Raw genomic sequence first — 12,926 nt, forward strand, 5'->3', positions numbered from 1 at the left:
TAGTGACTTTACCAGCTGCAAATAACCCCCACTGTAGCCAATCAGAATTCCCTTGTGTATTATACCGTTGTTTTTTTGAGTTTTAAAAATAGAATCCATTCTAATGTTTTTCATTAAAACATCACATATACTTTGCAAATGCACTCACATCACAATAACACCCATTATTCCTCACATGGGGACAATACAGCGCTAGTATTCCAACAGCTCCTTGACCTGACACAGAACAATACAGTAATAGAATTCCAACAGCACTCAATTTTCTCCCCAGGACCTTTTTAGCGGGTGCACCACCCAGCTGATTTTACGGACTACCCGCTAAAATTTTAGCTATCTTAAGCGAAAATTTAAAATGTTTAATTTTTATTGCACAAATGATCATTTAATACATTCTGTTAAATTATTCAATTAATTTGTGTTTTGGATATCTGAAAATGATAAAATATTATAAAATATCACACTGCCCCCACCCGGCTACTTCATAATGCCACCTGACCCAGATGGCAGCATTTTCTGTGGAGAACACTGAGCACCTATATCTGACATGGGGATAAAACAGTACTAGTATTTTAACAGCTTCTATACCTGACATGCTGACAAAGCACTAGAATTCCAACAGCCCCTATACCTGACATGGGGAAAATACAGCACTCCCTATACATGACATAGGGATAATACAGCACTAGTATTCCAACAGCTCTTATACCTTACATGAGGACAATATAGCACTAGTATTCCAACAGCCCTTATACCTGACGTGGAAATACAACTCTTGCATTTCAAGATTATCGTTAAAAAGAGTTTATTACCTGTCCTGATCAATGGTGGAATCTTGCTCACCTTTAATAAACTTATCCCACCTTTAATAAACTTATCCCACTAGATGTATAATGTATAAAGTGGCGCAAAAAAACTTGCTGATTCCTATTAGACACAGTTATGAGTATGTATGCAAGTTCCTTTTTTTGTCAGTATTTATAATGCGTCTTGTAATAAATACAAAAATTACTTGAACTTCAACAATTTTATATCTTTCTGCAGTGTGTATAGTGATTTTTCCCCTTCTCTTCTCCTTACTATATGTACTCACTTAAAGGGACACTGAACCCAATTTTTTTCTTTTGTGGTTCAGATAGAGCATGCAATTTTAAGCAACTTTCTAATTTACTGATTTTATCAATGTATATGTGATATTTCGTATTGGCAGTATAGTGGAAGTTCATTTAAAACCCATATATCAGTGTTGGCTGCTTAAAATGCTATGAGTTTATTTACATATGTTTTTTTCCTTTGTTCTCCTTCCGGTAAACAGTGCACTGTTTCGATGAGCTGTTTTCCCCCAGATGGATAGTTCCGGTGGAGCTCTGTGTCATTCAGCCTCCGTTTACCGGACAATAGGGCTTCGCGATTTAATTGCGATTTTCTTATAAATGACTATAACACCTTTATTTTGCATTCTAAAGTTTATTTAACACTACAAAATCTTAATGTACATGTTTCTCAATGTCCAATACACTATTGGAGCATAAAAATACAAACTGCTGCCTGTGATGTGATTAAATAGTAGCCACTAGCCAGTTATTAGGTCTTATGACACACAACATTGTCATGTTTTCTTAGACAGTCATTCTAACTGTGGACAGTGGTATGATTAACAAATGAAGCAGTGTAAGCCACATACACACACACTGTATATATATATATATATATATATATATATATATATATATATATATACACACACACATACATACATTAGGGCTGTCAAAAATAATCGTCACACCGATGCATCACGATGCAGCAGTGAATGATTCTGCATCGATGCAGTGAAGGATCTTAATCGATTCCGGGTCAGTGACGTCATGGGCAGGGGATTCGGTTTGTGAGGAAATGGGTCTTGTACTGTCAGTTTCCTGTTTTACTCATTGCTGCGTTTTTAAACTTCACTGTTGTTATGGAGCCACAATATAAGCCTTTCCAAGCCGCCTCCTCCCCTGTATGTCATTGCGTTTATTTTTTTTATTGCAAGCAGCCATCGTTGGTGTCTTACCTGACCCCCGCGGTATGTGAGGAAATGGAACACTCTGGTTTACTCATTGCTCCGTTTTTAAACTTCACTGTTGTTATGGAGCCACAATATAAGCCTTTCCAAGCCGCCTCCTCCCCTGTATGTCGTTTATTTTTTTATTGCAAGTACTGTGAGTTTGGTTTGCCCTCCCTTCACTGACTGCTGCTTTATTTAATGCTAGGTCCGAACTGGGAGAGATGTGTTTGAGCTGGCCCTAAGACTCATCTCCATTGGCGCCGGAGCCCTTGTGGTCACAGGTCTTAAACTAATTAGAAATCAGTGATACTAAATGGTTTGAACAACCCTCACCCAAGGCTGGAAGCTGTAATCACAGGACCACAGCACAATAAATACCCTGTTCTACATTGTGCTGCCCTTGTATACATTTCATTTTATCACTGCTTACAGTATTGCTGACATGTAATCAGACAGAGAATATAATTGTAAAAAAAAATCCCAGTTTACTGCTTTCATCAAATTTACCTCTGTCTCGATTGAAACTTACATCCTTTCTATGAGAAAACATATGTAGACTCAGGGGCGTGCACGAGTCAGTTCATTTATTTTTTTATTGCAAGTACTGTGAGTTTGCCCTCCCTTCACTGACTGCTGCTTTATTTAATACTATTGGTATTGGTAGTACTAGCAGTCAGTGCCTATCACTGTTCTACGTAATGCAATATTGTGCACGTCAGAGAGAGGCTCTCGGTAGCCAGTGTCACAGGAATTCATATAATCCCTCTGAATTAGCTGCTGATAACGTAGAACAGCGATAGGCACTGACTGCTAGTACTACCAATACCAATAGTATTAAATAAAGCAGCAATCAGTGAAGGGAGGGCAAACTCACAGTACTTGCAATAAAAAAATAAAGAAACTGACATACAGGGGAGGAGGCGGCTTGGAAAGGCTTATATTATATAAAGACAGGTGACATAGAACAGGCAACTCCCAGATAGGCACCATTAACCCCATACATGCCAGGCGAGTCTGACAGGGAACTCCTGTGATTAAGGGAAGTCCTGTGATTCAGGACTTGCTGTGCACACTGCGCAGATATCTGACCCAGAGAGCATTACCAATAGACCTCCTCTCACACACAAATGTTCCGGTCAGGAATTTTTATGACACCTATCCTAAAGAGCCGACAGCAGCCTCATGTAAACAGTGAATCTTTTCTTGCATTATCGATTCACTGTTTACTGTTGCGGTCTCTGCTGCATGTTTCCTCTCTGTCAGAACCCTAGCCCAAACGAGCATTTGAGGGTTGCTGTAAAACTTTTGACTTACTGTATCTAATAGCAACCCTCAAATGCTCGTTTGGGCTAGGGTTCTGACAGAGAGGAAACATGCAGCAGAGACCGCAACAGTAAACAGTGAATCTATAATACAAGAAAAGATTCACTGTTTACTTGAGGCTGCTGTCGGCTCTTTAGGATAGGTGTCATAAAAATTCCTGACCGGAACATTTGTGTGTGAGAGGAGGTCTATTGGTAATGCTCTCTGGGTCAGGTTTCAGATGTCTGCATGTACTCTGTGAGAATGTTTGAGTGAGTACACTGCTGCTGGTTATATTTTCCTTTGTAAAATAAATCTACAGATACATTTCCGTGCATATTGTAGTATTATGTTTATAAGTGCTCTTCCATCTTACACAGTTGTTTAAAAGATTATTATATATATACACACACAATATATATATATATAAATGTGTGTATGTATATATATGTATATATATATATATATATATATATATATATGTGTGTGTGTGTGTGTGTGTATGTGTGTATGTATATATATATATATATATATATATATATATATATATATATACACATATATATATATACACATACATATAAAATATGGAATAGAACAAGATCCTGAAAATCATGGGCAGTAATCATGATGCATCGCGATGCATCGTAGAATCGAATCATATTCGAATCGAAACGTGAGACAAGTGAAGATGCGCAGCTCTAATATACATATACACACACACACGCACTAGGGGGAAATATAAGTAAGTGGCTTTCTCTCCTCTTCATTCCTGCATGGGCTCTGCTTTTCGATTTCTAGATTGATCGGCTGCTTATGAGAACAGAAAGTGAAAGTAAAACAGCCATTTTACAAATGTGTGCTAAAAGCAACCACTAGATGGAGCTGGTTTGCAAGAAATCACAAATAAATCAATGCATTACACAGCCACGTCTGAGGATTTTTTTTATTTAGGAAAAAAATAGAGACTCTCGCGGTTTTAAATCGCATATGCGATTAATCGTGAAGCCCTACCGGACAATGAGAATGGAGATTCAATCCTTCCTGTGGGTGATGCCGGTCTGAATCTACCTGTTCTCCTTGTAAAAAAAAACTCACAGACTTCTTGTCAGCAGCTGTAATGCTCTCTCAGCTTCTGTGGTAATAATAGATCCGTTCTTCCGGATTTTTTGTTGTGCCAGGGTTTTGTTCTCCTTGTGATGGCAGCGTGTAGCTGAAAGTAAGCCATCAGCTACACGCTGCCATCACAAGGAGAACATTGTACTTTTGACATTTCATTTTTAGTCATACGGCAATTTAAATGTATTGAAGAAGATGGTATCTGACTAACAAGCAGAACTGCAAAATTATTCCTAACGGAACACTGTCTAATAGAACAAGCACAACTGTTCAAGTATTCCTAACAGAACACTGTCTAAATACTGTATTAGATTATATAAGATTGTATTACATTGTATCTCAATGCAACATATTGTTGGATGATGTGTAGCAAGTAGAAGTTACCATTCAAGAAGATTTTTAACAAGTCTAGTCTTAAAGGAGACATAGTATACATAGACACCGGTGTCTTTTTAGCAATTTTAGAAGAACGTATATGTTTTTTTAGCAAATGTCATATGATTGTCTAGTATAATAAATCTTTTGGAATATAATAATTTAGTGGTTTATCATTTAACATAAGAGTGTACCAATTAAGAGATCAAGGAAAACAAGTATCTAAGTAGGTAATATAACCACCACATATAAAGTGACATGATTAAGTGAGTACATATAGTAAGGAGAAGAGAAGGGGAAAAATCATTATACAAGTTTTTTGCGCCACCTTATATATTAGAACTTGCATTTCAACAGCCCCTATACCTGACATGGGGACAATACAGCACTAGAATTCTAAGAGCCCCAATACCTAACATGGGCACAATACAGCACTAGTATTCAAATATCCCATATAAAGGACATGATGACAATACAGCACTAGTATTCCAATACCCTCTATACCCGACATGGGGACAATACAGCACTAGTATTCAAACAACCCCTATACCTGATATAGGGACAATACAGCACTAGTATTCTAACAGCCCCTATACCTGACATGGCGACAATAAAGGACTATTATGCATCTTTGTAAGATTCTACAGGTCTACATACACATACAAACATACAGATATGCACGTGGAAACATGCACAGACACACTACACAAGCACACACAGTCAAAACCTAATTACGTTATACAAAGGTTTCTGGTCTTTCTTAATACATGTATCTAAAAAATAAATGTTCACCCACAGGCCACATCTCTGCATCTACATGTGTGTGTCCACGAGTACAGCTCATTAGCATACACAATTCAGCTGGGTACACTACTACACGCTATTACAATTTCCATGTTCACTGCTGCTGCCATTTGTCACCACAGTAATTATTACTAATATTGCCTTTTTGCCTATGTGTTGTTCTCATTGCATCTGCTTGGTTAGTTCTATATTTAATGCTGTAGCTTGCTTACAGAATACAATGTCCCTTTAAAAAAGTTCCACATAAAAATAGGAACATGCTTCTCTGCTGGTCTTTCACATGTATGATAGGTTTAAATACAATGTCTCTTTAAAAGGACAGTCTAGTATAAATTAAACTTTCATTATTCAGATAGGACTTTTAATTTTAATCTACTTTCCAATTTACTTTCATCATAAAATTTCCTTTTTTCTCTTGGTATTCTTAGTTTAAACTAAACATAGGTAGGCTCATATGCACATTTCTAAGCCTTTGAAGGCTGCCTCTTATCACATGCTTTTTAAATCTCTTTTCAACACAAAGAGACAGAAAGTACATGTGGGCCATATAGATAACACTGTGTTCAGGCACAGGGGGTTATTTAAGATTTAGCACAAAACAATGCTAAATTTAAGACAATAAATAATAAACAGTCACAGTCATGTGATCAGGGGGCTGGAAGAAGGTTCCTAGATACAAGGTAATCGCAGAGGTAAAAAGTATATTAATATAACTGTGTTGGTTATGCAAAACTGGAGAATGGGTAATAAAGGGAGTATCTATCTTTTAAAACAATAACAATTCTATGGTAGACTGTCCCTTTAACTCACAATATAAAGACAGGGCATAGAGATGTGATAACTCCCTTTTATGCAAGGAGAAAGACTGGTGATAGATCTCAGCTTCAGAACTTACCAGAAATAGTCACTGCGAGAGTGTGGCACAGCATAAAGTGACAGACACAACTTTAAACTTCCAAGGTAGATACTTTGTTTCAGGAAGGAAATAGTATCTTTAATGTAGAATTATTAAGATTGTAATGTAGATTTTACAATACTTGGTGGCAGTGTCCCTCTGTTTTTGTGAACCACACTGCAGTGCACAGGAAAACAACAGGCTGAGGATTCATAGCAGGAATGTCTGTAAACTTCAGTACTGCCAGCAGGGATTCAGGTTTATGAATTGGTGAGTTACCAGTGGTGGTTAGAAGAGAGGAAATCTGTCTTTGTACAATGTGTGGTCCTGCAGGAGGAAAGATCAACTTCAGCAGTTCCAGGAAATGGGGAAAGGAACTTGCTCAGTTGTAAGAGGTTAGAAAACACAGCTCCTGAGATGCTATACACACTGGCTCTATAATAGCTGATAGGAAAATACACTGCAGGTGGAGGGGCTGGAGTAGGAGGTGCAACACAGAGTAGCAAGTATCCCCAGGATCCTCACTGAACAGCAGTCCTGCCGTTTTGTTACTGCAGTGAAGTAAAACCTCTTGCTTTGCTTAAGAATTTATCTATCTAGCAGCCAGAACCAGGAGAAGTTTAAGTTAAGCAAATACTGTTGACAACCAAGAGGAATAATCTGAAGAGAGAGGTAAGAACTAAGCAAGCAGAGTCTAAGAATGTTCTATAGAACACACAAGTGAAGTCTTAATGCAATTAACTTGTTAACAATAAAAAAAGGATATTCAGGCTAGGTGGGGTTAAATTTGCAATGTGACATCATAGCTGGGAGAGTTGTGTTAAAGGTATATTACAGGCGACTTTAAAGATAACAGCAACGTGAGATTTATTTTATGCTCCTACAAAGTGCTACCTGTGTATCCGCAGCTAGAAACACTAGAAATGTGACAACAGTCAGTGAGTATCAGGCTATATTGTACTGTGACACTCAGTGTGTGATTGAGGTGACACCCTGACTAGTGACATAATGTACAGTATTTGCAGACAATAAGCTTTAAAAGCCAGGCAATACCTCATAAACAGAAGACACGTCACACAAGTGCAATTACCTTCATTGTCACTGTCACACATGTCCTGCATTGGAGCTTCCATCTGATCTTCTGTTTTAACATCTACGTCAGTATTAATGTCACCTGTCAGAACATTAAATGCAGACAATATTTCATGGTTTAGGGTTTTTTCACCCCAAAATCAACTAGTAATAGGTACTTTATAATTTCCTTACACCTAATATTTGCTTGATATTGAAATTGATCAATAATATCAAAATAGAGGGCATGTGTGTACTATTCACATAAAGCAGCAGATGAGAGAGAAGAGACGGCATGTGTATGTACTATTCACATAAAGCAGAGGGCATGTGTATGTACTATTCACATAAAGCAGAGGGTGAGAGAGAAGAGAGGGCATGTGTATGTACTATTCACATAAAGCAGAGGGTGAGAGAGAAGAGAGGGCATGTGTATGTACTATTCACATAAAGCAGAGGGTGAGAGAGAATAGAGGGCATGTGTGTGTACTATTCACATAAAGCAGAGGGTGAGAGAGAATAGAGGGCATGTGTGTGTACTATTCACATAAAGCAGAGGGTGAGAGAGAAGAGAGGGCATGTGTATGTACTATTCACATAAAGCAGAGGGTGAGAGAGAAGAGAGGGCATGTGTATGTACTATTCACATAAAGCAGAGGGTGAGAGAGAATAGAGGGCATGTGTGTGTACTATTCACATGAAGCAGAGGGTGAGAGAGAAGAGAGGCCATGTGTATTTACTATTCACATAAAGCAGAGGGTGAGAGAGAAGAGAGGGCATGTGTATGTACTATTCACATAAAGCAGAGGGTGAGAGAGAAGAGAGGGCATGTGTGTGTACTATTCACATAAAGCAGAGGGTGAGAGAGAAGAGAGAGCATGTGTGTGTACTATTCACATAAAGCAGAGGGTGAGAGAGAAGAGAGGGCATGTGTGTGTACTATTCACATAAAGCAGAGGGTGAGAGAGAATAGAGGGCATGTGTGTGTACTATTCACATAAAGCAGAGGGTGAGAGATAACAGAGCATGTGTGTGTATAGTCACTTGAAGCTTAAAGGGATATTGAATTGTTTATTTTGTGATTCAGATAGAGCATGCAATTTTAAACAACTTTCTAATTTACTCCTATTATCAAATTTTCTTCGTTCTCTTGCTATCTTTATTTGAAAAAGAAGGTATCTTCAGCACTTGTTTATTGGTGGGTGAATTTATCCACCAATCAGCAAGAACAGCCCAGGTTGTTCACCAAAAATGGACCAGCTTCTAAACTTACATTCTTGCTTTTCAAATAAAGATACCAAGAGAATGAAGAAAATTTGATAATAGGAGTAAATTAGAAAGTTGCGTAAAATTGCATGCTCTATCTGAATAACAAAAGAAAATTTTTGGGTTCAGTGCCCCTTTAACAACCAAGAATGTACAGGGTACGTCCTACAAAAAAGGTCAGTTAACGACCAACGACGTACCCTGTACGTCCTTAGGAGTTTGAAGCGGTGGAATCAATCCTGATCGCTTTCAGGCACTTTCATGGTATTGCAGTGATGCCTCGATATTGAGGCATCCTGCAATACCATTTTTTTTTTTACACACCGATGCAGAGAGAGCCACTCTGTGGCCCTCTCTGCACCGGTAGTGATGGTGCCAATCGTTAGTGGGTGGGAGTCTTAGCAGGGAGGCGGGTGGGCGGTCCATCGCTACTCGCATCTGGTTCCTGTAAGTGCAATGTGCACGCCGGGTGCCGGGAGCGTGCAGCACCTACTGCCACCAATGTAGTAAGTGAATGGAAAGGAGGGAGAGGGAAGGCAGCTACACTACAGAAAAATAAATATTTTTTTTTGGGGGGGGGGGGGGGGCAAAAGGGTTAGAGAGCTGTTTGGGGGGGGGGGGGGGGATCAGGGAGGTTGGGGGCTAAGGGGGGATCCATCACAGCTTAATAGATATTTAAAAAAGAAAAGCCTTTTATTTTAGTACTGGCAGACTTTCTGCCAGTACTTAAGATGGCGGGGACAATTGTGGGGTGGGGGAGGAAAGAGAGCTGTTTGAGGGGGGGGGATCAAGGAGGGATCAGGGGGTCGGATATGTCAGGTGGGAGGCTGATCTTTGCACTAAAGCTAAAATTAACCCTACAAGCTACCTAATTAACCCCTTAACTGCTGGGCATAATATGTGTGGTGCACAGCGGCGTTTTATGGCCCGCCCACCCGCCTTCTTTGGATCCCTCGCAGGCCACCAACGATCGGCACATCACTGGCCGATGCAGAGAGGGCCACAGAGTGTCTCTCTCTGCATTGGTTTGCTGAAAAAAGGGTATTGCATGATGCCTCAATATTGAGACATCGCTGCAATACCCTGAAAACGATCGCTTGAAACCCCAGAGGATGTGCCAGGCACGTCTTTGGTCAGTAACTTACTTTTTGTAGGACATGCCTGGCACGTCCTTGGTCGTTAAGGAGTTAAAGGGTCATTCCAGCCAAAATTGGATCCCACATAGATGTATTTCAGTTTTGAATAGAAGCATTTTTGTAATGTACACATATTAGTATGTACTATTCACATAAAGCAGAGGGTGAGAGAGAATAGAGAGGGAAAAGAGAGGGCATGTGTATGTACTATTTACATGAATCTTATAGGGACATAAAACCCCAAATTTTTATTTCATGATTCAGTTAGAGCATACATTTTTAAGCAACTTTCCAATTTACTTTTATTCTCAATTTTGTTTTATTTTCTTGGTATCCTTTTTGAAGGAGCAACAATGCACTACTGGGAGCTGGATGAACACAATTGTTAAGCCAATGAAAAAAAAAAGTCTCATATTTTGTAGCCACCAATCAGCAGCTAGATTCCAGCTCCTGTGCCTATCTAGGTATGATTTTCAACAAAAGATACCAAGAAAACGAAGCAAATCAAAAAACAGAAGTAAAACTGAATGCTCTATCTGAATCCTGAATTTTTTTTTGGATTTCATTTCCCTTTAAGGTGAGAAAGAAGAGAATAGAGAGCATGGGTGTGTACTAGTCACATAAATCAGAGGGTGAGAGAGTAGAGAGGGCATGTGTGTGTACTATTAACATAAAGCAGAGGGTGAGAGAGAAGAGAGGGCATGTGTGTGTACTATTTACATAAAGCAGAGGATGAGAGAGAAGAGAGGGCATGTGTGTGTACTATTCACATAAATCAGAGGGTGAGAGAGAAGAGAGGGCATGTGTGTGTACTATTCACATAAAGCAGTCGGTGACAGAGAAGAGAGGGCATGTGTGTGTACTATTCTCTCTCACCGACTGCTTTATGTGAATAGTACACACACATGCCCTCTCTTCTCTCTCACCGACTGCTTTATGTGAAGAGAGGGCATGTGTGTGTACTATTCACATAAAGCAGAGTATCAGGCTTTATTGTACTGTGACACTCGGTGTGTGATTGAGGTGACACCCTGACTAGTGACATAATGTACAGTACTTGCAGACAATAAGCTATAAAAGCCAGGCAATACCTCATAAACAGAAGACACGTCACACACGTGCAATTACCTTCATTGTCATTGTCACACATGTCCTGCATTGGAGCTTCCAGCTGATCTTCTGTTTTAACATCTACGTCAGAATTAATGTCACCTGTCAGAACATTAAATGCAGACAATATTTCATGTTTTAGGGGTTTTTTTCACCCCAAAATCAACTAGTAATAGGTACTTTATAATTTCCTTACACCTAATATTTGAGGGATATTGAAATTGATCAATAATATCAAAATAGAGGGCATGTGTGTACTATTCACATAAAGCAGCAGATGAGAGAGAAGAAACGGCATGTGTATGTACTATTCACATAAAGCAGAGGGCATGTGTATGTACTATTCACATAAAGCAGAGGGCATGTGTATGTACTATTCACATAAAGCAGAGGGTGAGAGAGAAGAGAGGGCATGTGTGTACTATTCACATAAAGCAGAGGGTGAGAGAGAAGAGAGGGCATGTGTGTGTACTATTCACATAAAGCAGTTGGTGAGAGAGAAGAGAGGACAAGTGTGTACGTGGTATTTGCATAAAATAGAAGGTGAGAGAGAAGGGAAAACACGGTATGTTTGTGCACCAAATAGATTTTATCATTGCAACCTGTCTGTACTGAAGCTCATCATTTACATAGTAATTAATAGGGTTAAATCATTTCAGCATCTGAGGTTTCTAGCTGTGCAGCTTATACCATAGATCACTCACTTGCACAGACATCTGATGGCTGAATATTCTGTACCAGTTCTCCTTGTGCTCCTGTGTTTAGATTTTCATTACTGTGACCTGTTAGTTCTAATAAACAATACAATTAGTTTTTTGGTAAATGGTTTTAAGTGCAGATATCTCACACACATCTGATTATCCGGTAATTTTACACAACACATCATTATTTTATTATTTTAACTGGTCTGTCTTCAGGTCCATCATTTACATAACTATTAGTAAGGGTTAAATAATTTCAGAATCTGAGTTTTCACTTTGTAAATAAACATTAACAGCAACCATAGATCCCTCACCTGCAGAGACGTCTGATGGGGTCTTCACTGGCTGAATATTCTGTACAAGGTCTTCATATGCTTCTGTGTCTAGATTTTCATCTCTGTGACCTGTTAATTCTAATAGAGAATAAAATCTGTTTATTTTGTAAAATGGATATGAAACAATTTTTATTGCAACTATAAAAAGGCATCTTAAAATGTATTCAATTAAGAACAAAAACAAATAATTGTTACTTTTTGCGTTTAAAATATTTATATATATATATATATATATATATATATATATATATATATATATATATATATATATATATATATATATATATATATATATACTGATATATAATTGGTTTAACATTAATCCCTCTTAACCCTTTAAATGTGTATCTATTATTTCTGTTGAGTATAAAATATGTTTATAATCAGACAGCTCATTAGATCACATGTGATAGATTCACTGTAGATTTACTCTCTGTCAGTAGCGTTTGTGCATTTCCTGAGTGAGATATTTATTACTACACAGCGTTACCTGAGCTCTCATTTCCTGGGATCTCCATAGTCCTTAGTGCTTGGTGAGTCTCCATCATGACGTCCTTGTAAAGCTCCTTGTGTCCCTCTATATACTCCCACTCCTCCATAGAGAAATACACAGCAACATCATCACACTTTATAGGCACCTGAAACACACACAACTCATTCAGGCCCTGATATTCAAACCTCTCTGCTCATCTGAGATATTCTAAAATGATCCTCCAGCACTGAGAGATCCCTAGTGAAATATTAAAAAGGCAGATTTGGCTTTACTTC

At 38.5% G+C, this 12,926-nt stretch overlaps 1 protein-coding gene across 1 annotated transcript in view; it reads right to left on the minus strand.

Annotated features, from left to right (window-relative positions):
* LOC128657191 (zinc finger protein interacting with ribonucleoprotein K-like) overlaps nt 1-12,926 on the minus strand; it is a 59,069-nt gene that overhangs the window by 23,211 nt on the left and 22,932 nt on the right. Inside the window, exons 4-8 of the mRNA XM_053711442.1 lie at nt 12,649-12,796; nt 12,138-12,236; nt 11,827-11,913; nt 11,141-11,224; nt 7,630-7,713 (exon numbers count right to left, since the gene is read on the minus strand). Coding sequence (XP_053567417.1) covers nt 7,630-7,713; nt 11,141-11,224; nt 11,827-11,913; nt 12,138-12,236; nt 12,649-12,796 — 502 coding nt within the window. The remainder of the gene's footprint in view (nt 1-7,629; nt 7,714-11,140; nt 11,225-11,826; nt 11,914-12,137; nt 12,237-12,648; nt 12,797-12,926) is intronic.

Source organism: Bombina bombina, chromosome 4 (genome assembly GCF_027579735.1).
Source record: "Bombina bombina isolate aBomBom1 chromosome 4, aBomBom1.pri, whole genome shotgun sequence".
NCBI lineage: Eukaryota > Metazoa > Chordata > Amphibia > Anura > Bombinatoridae > Bombina > Bombina bombina.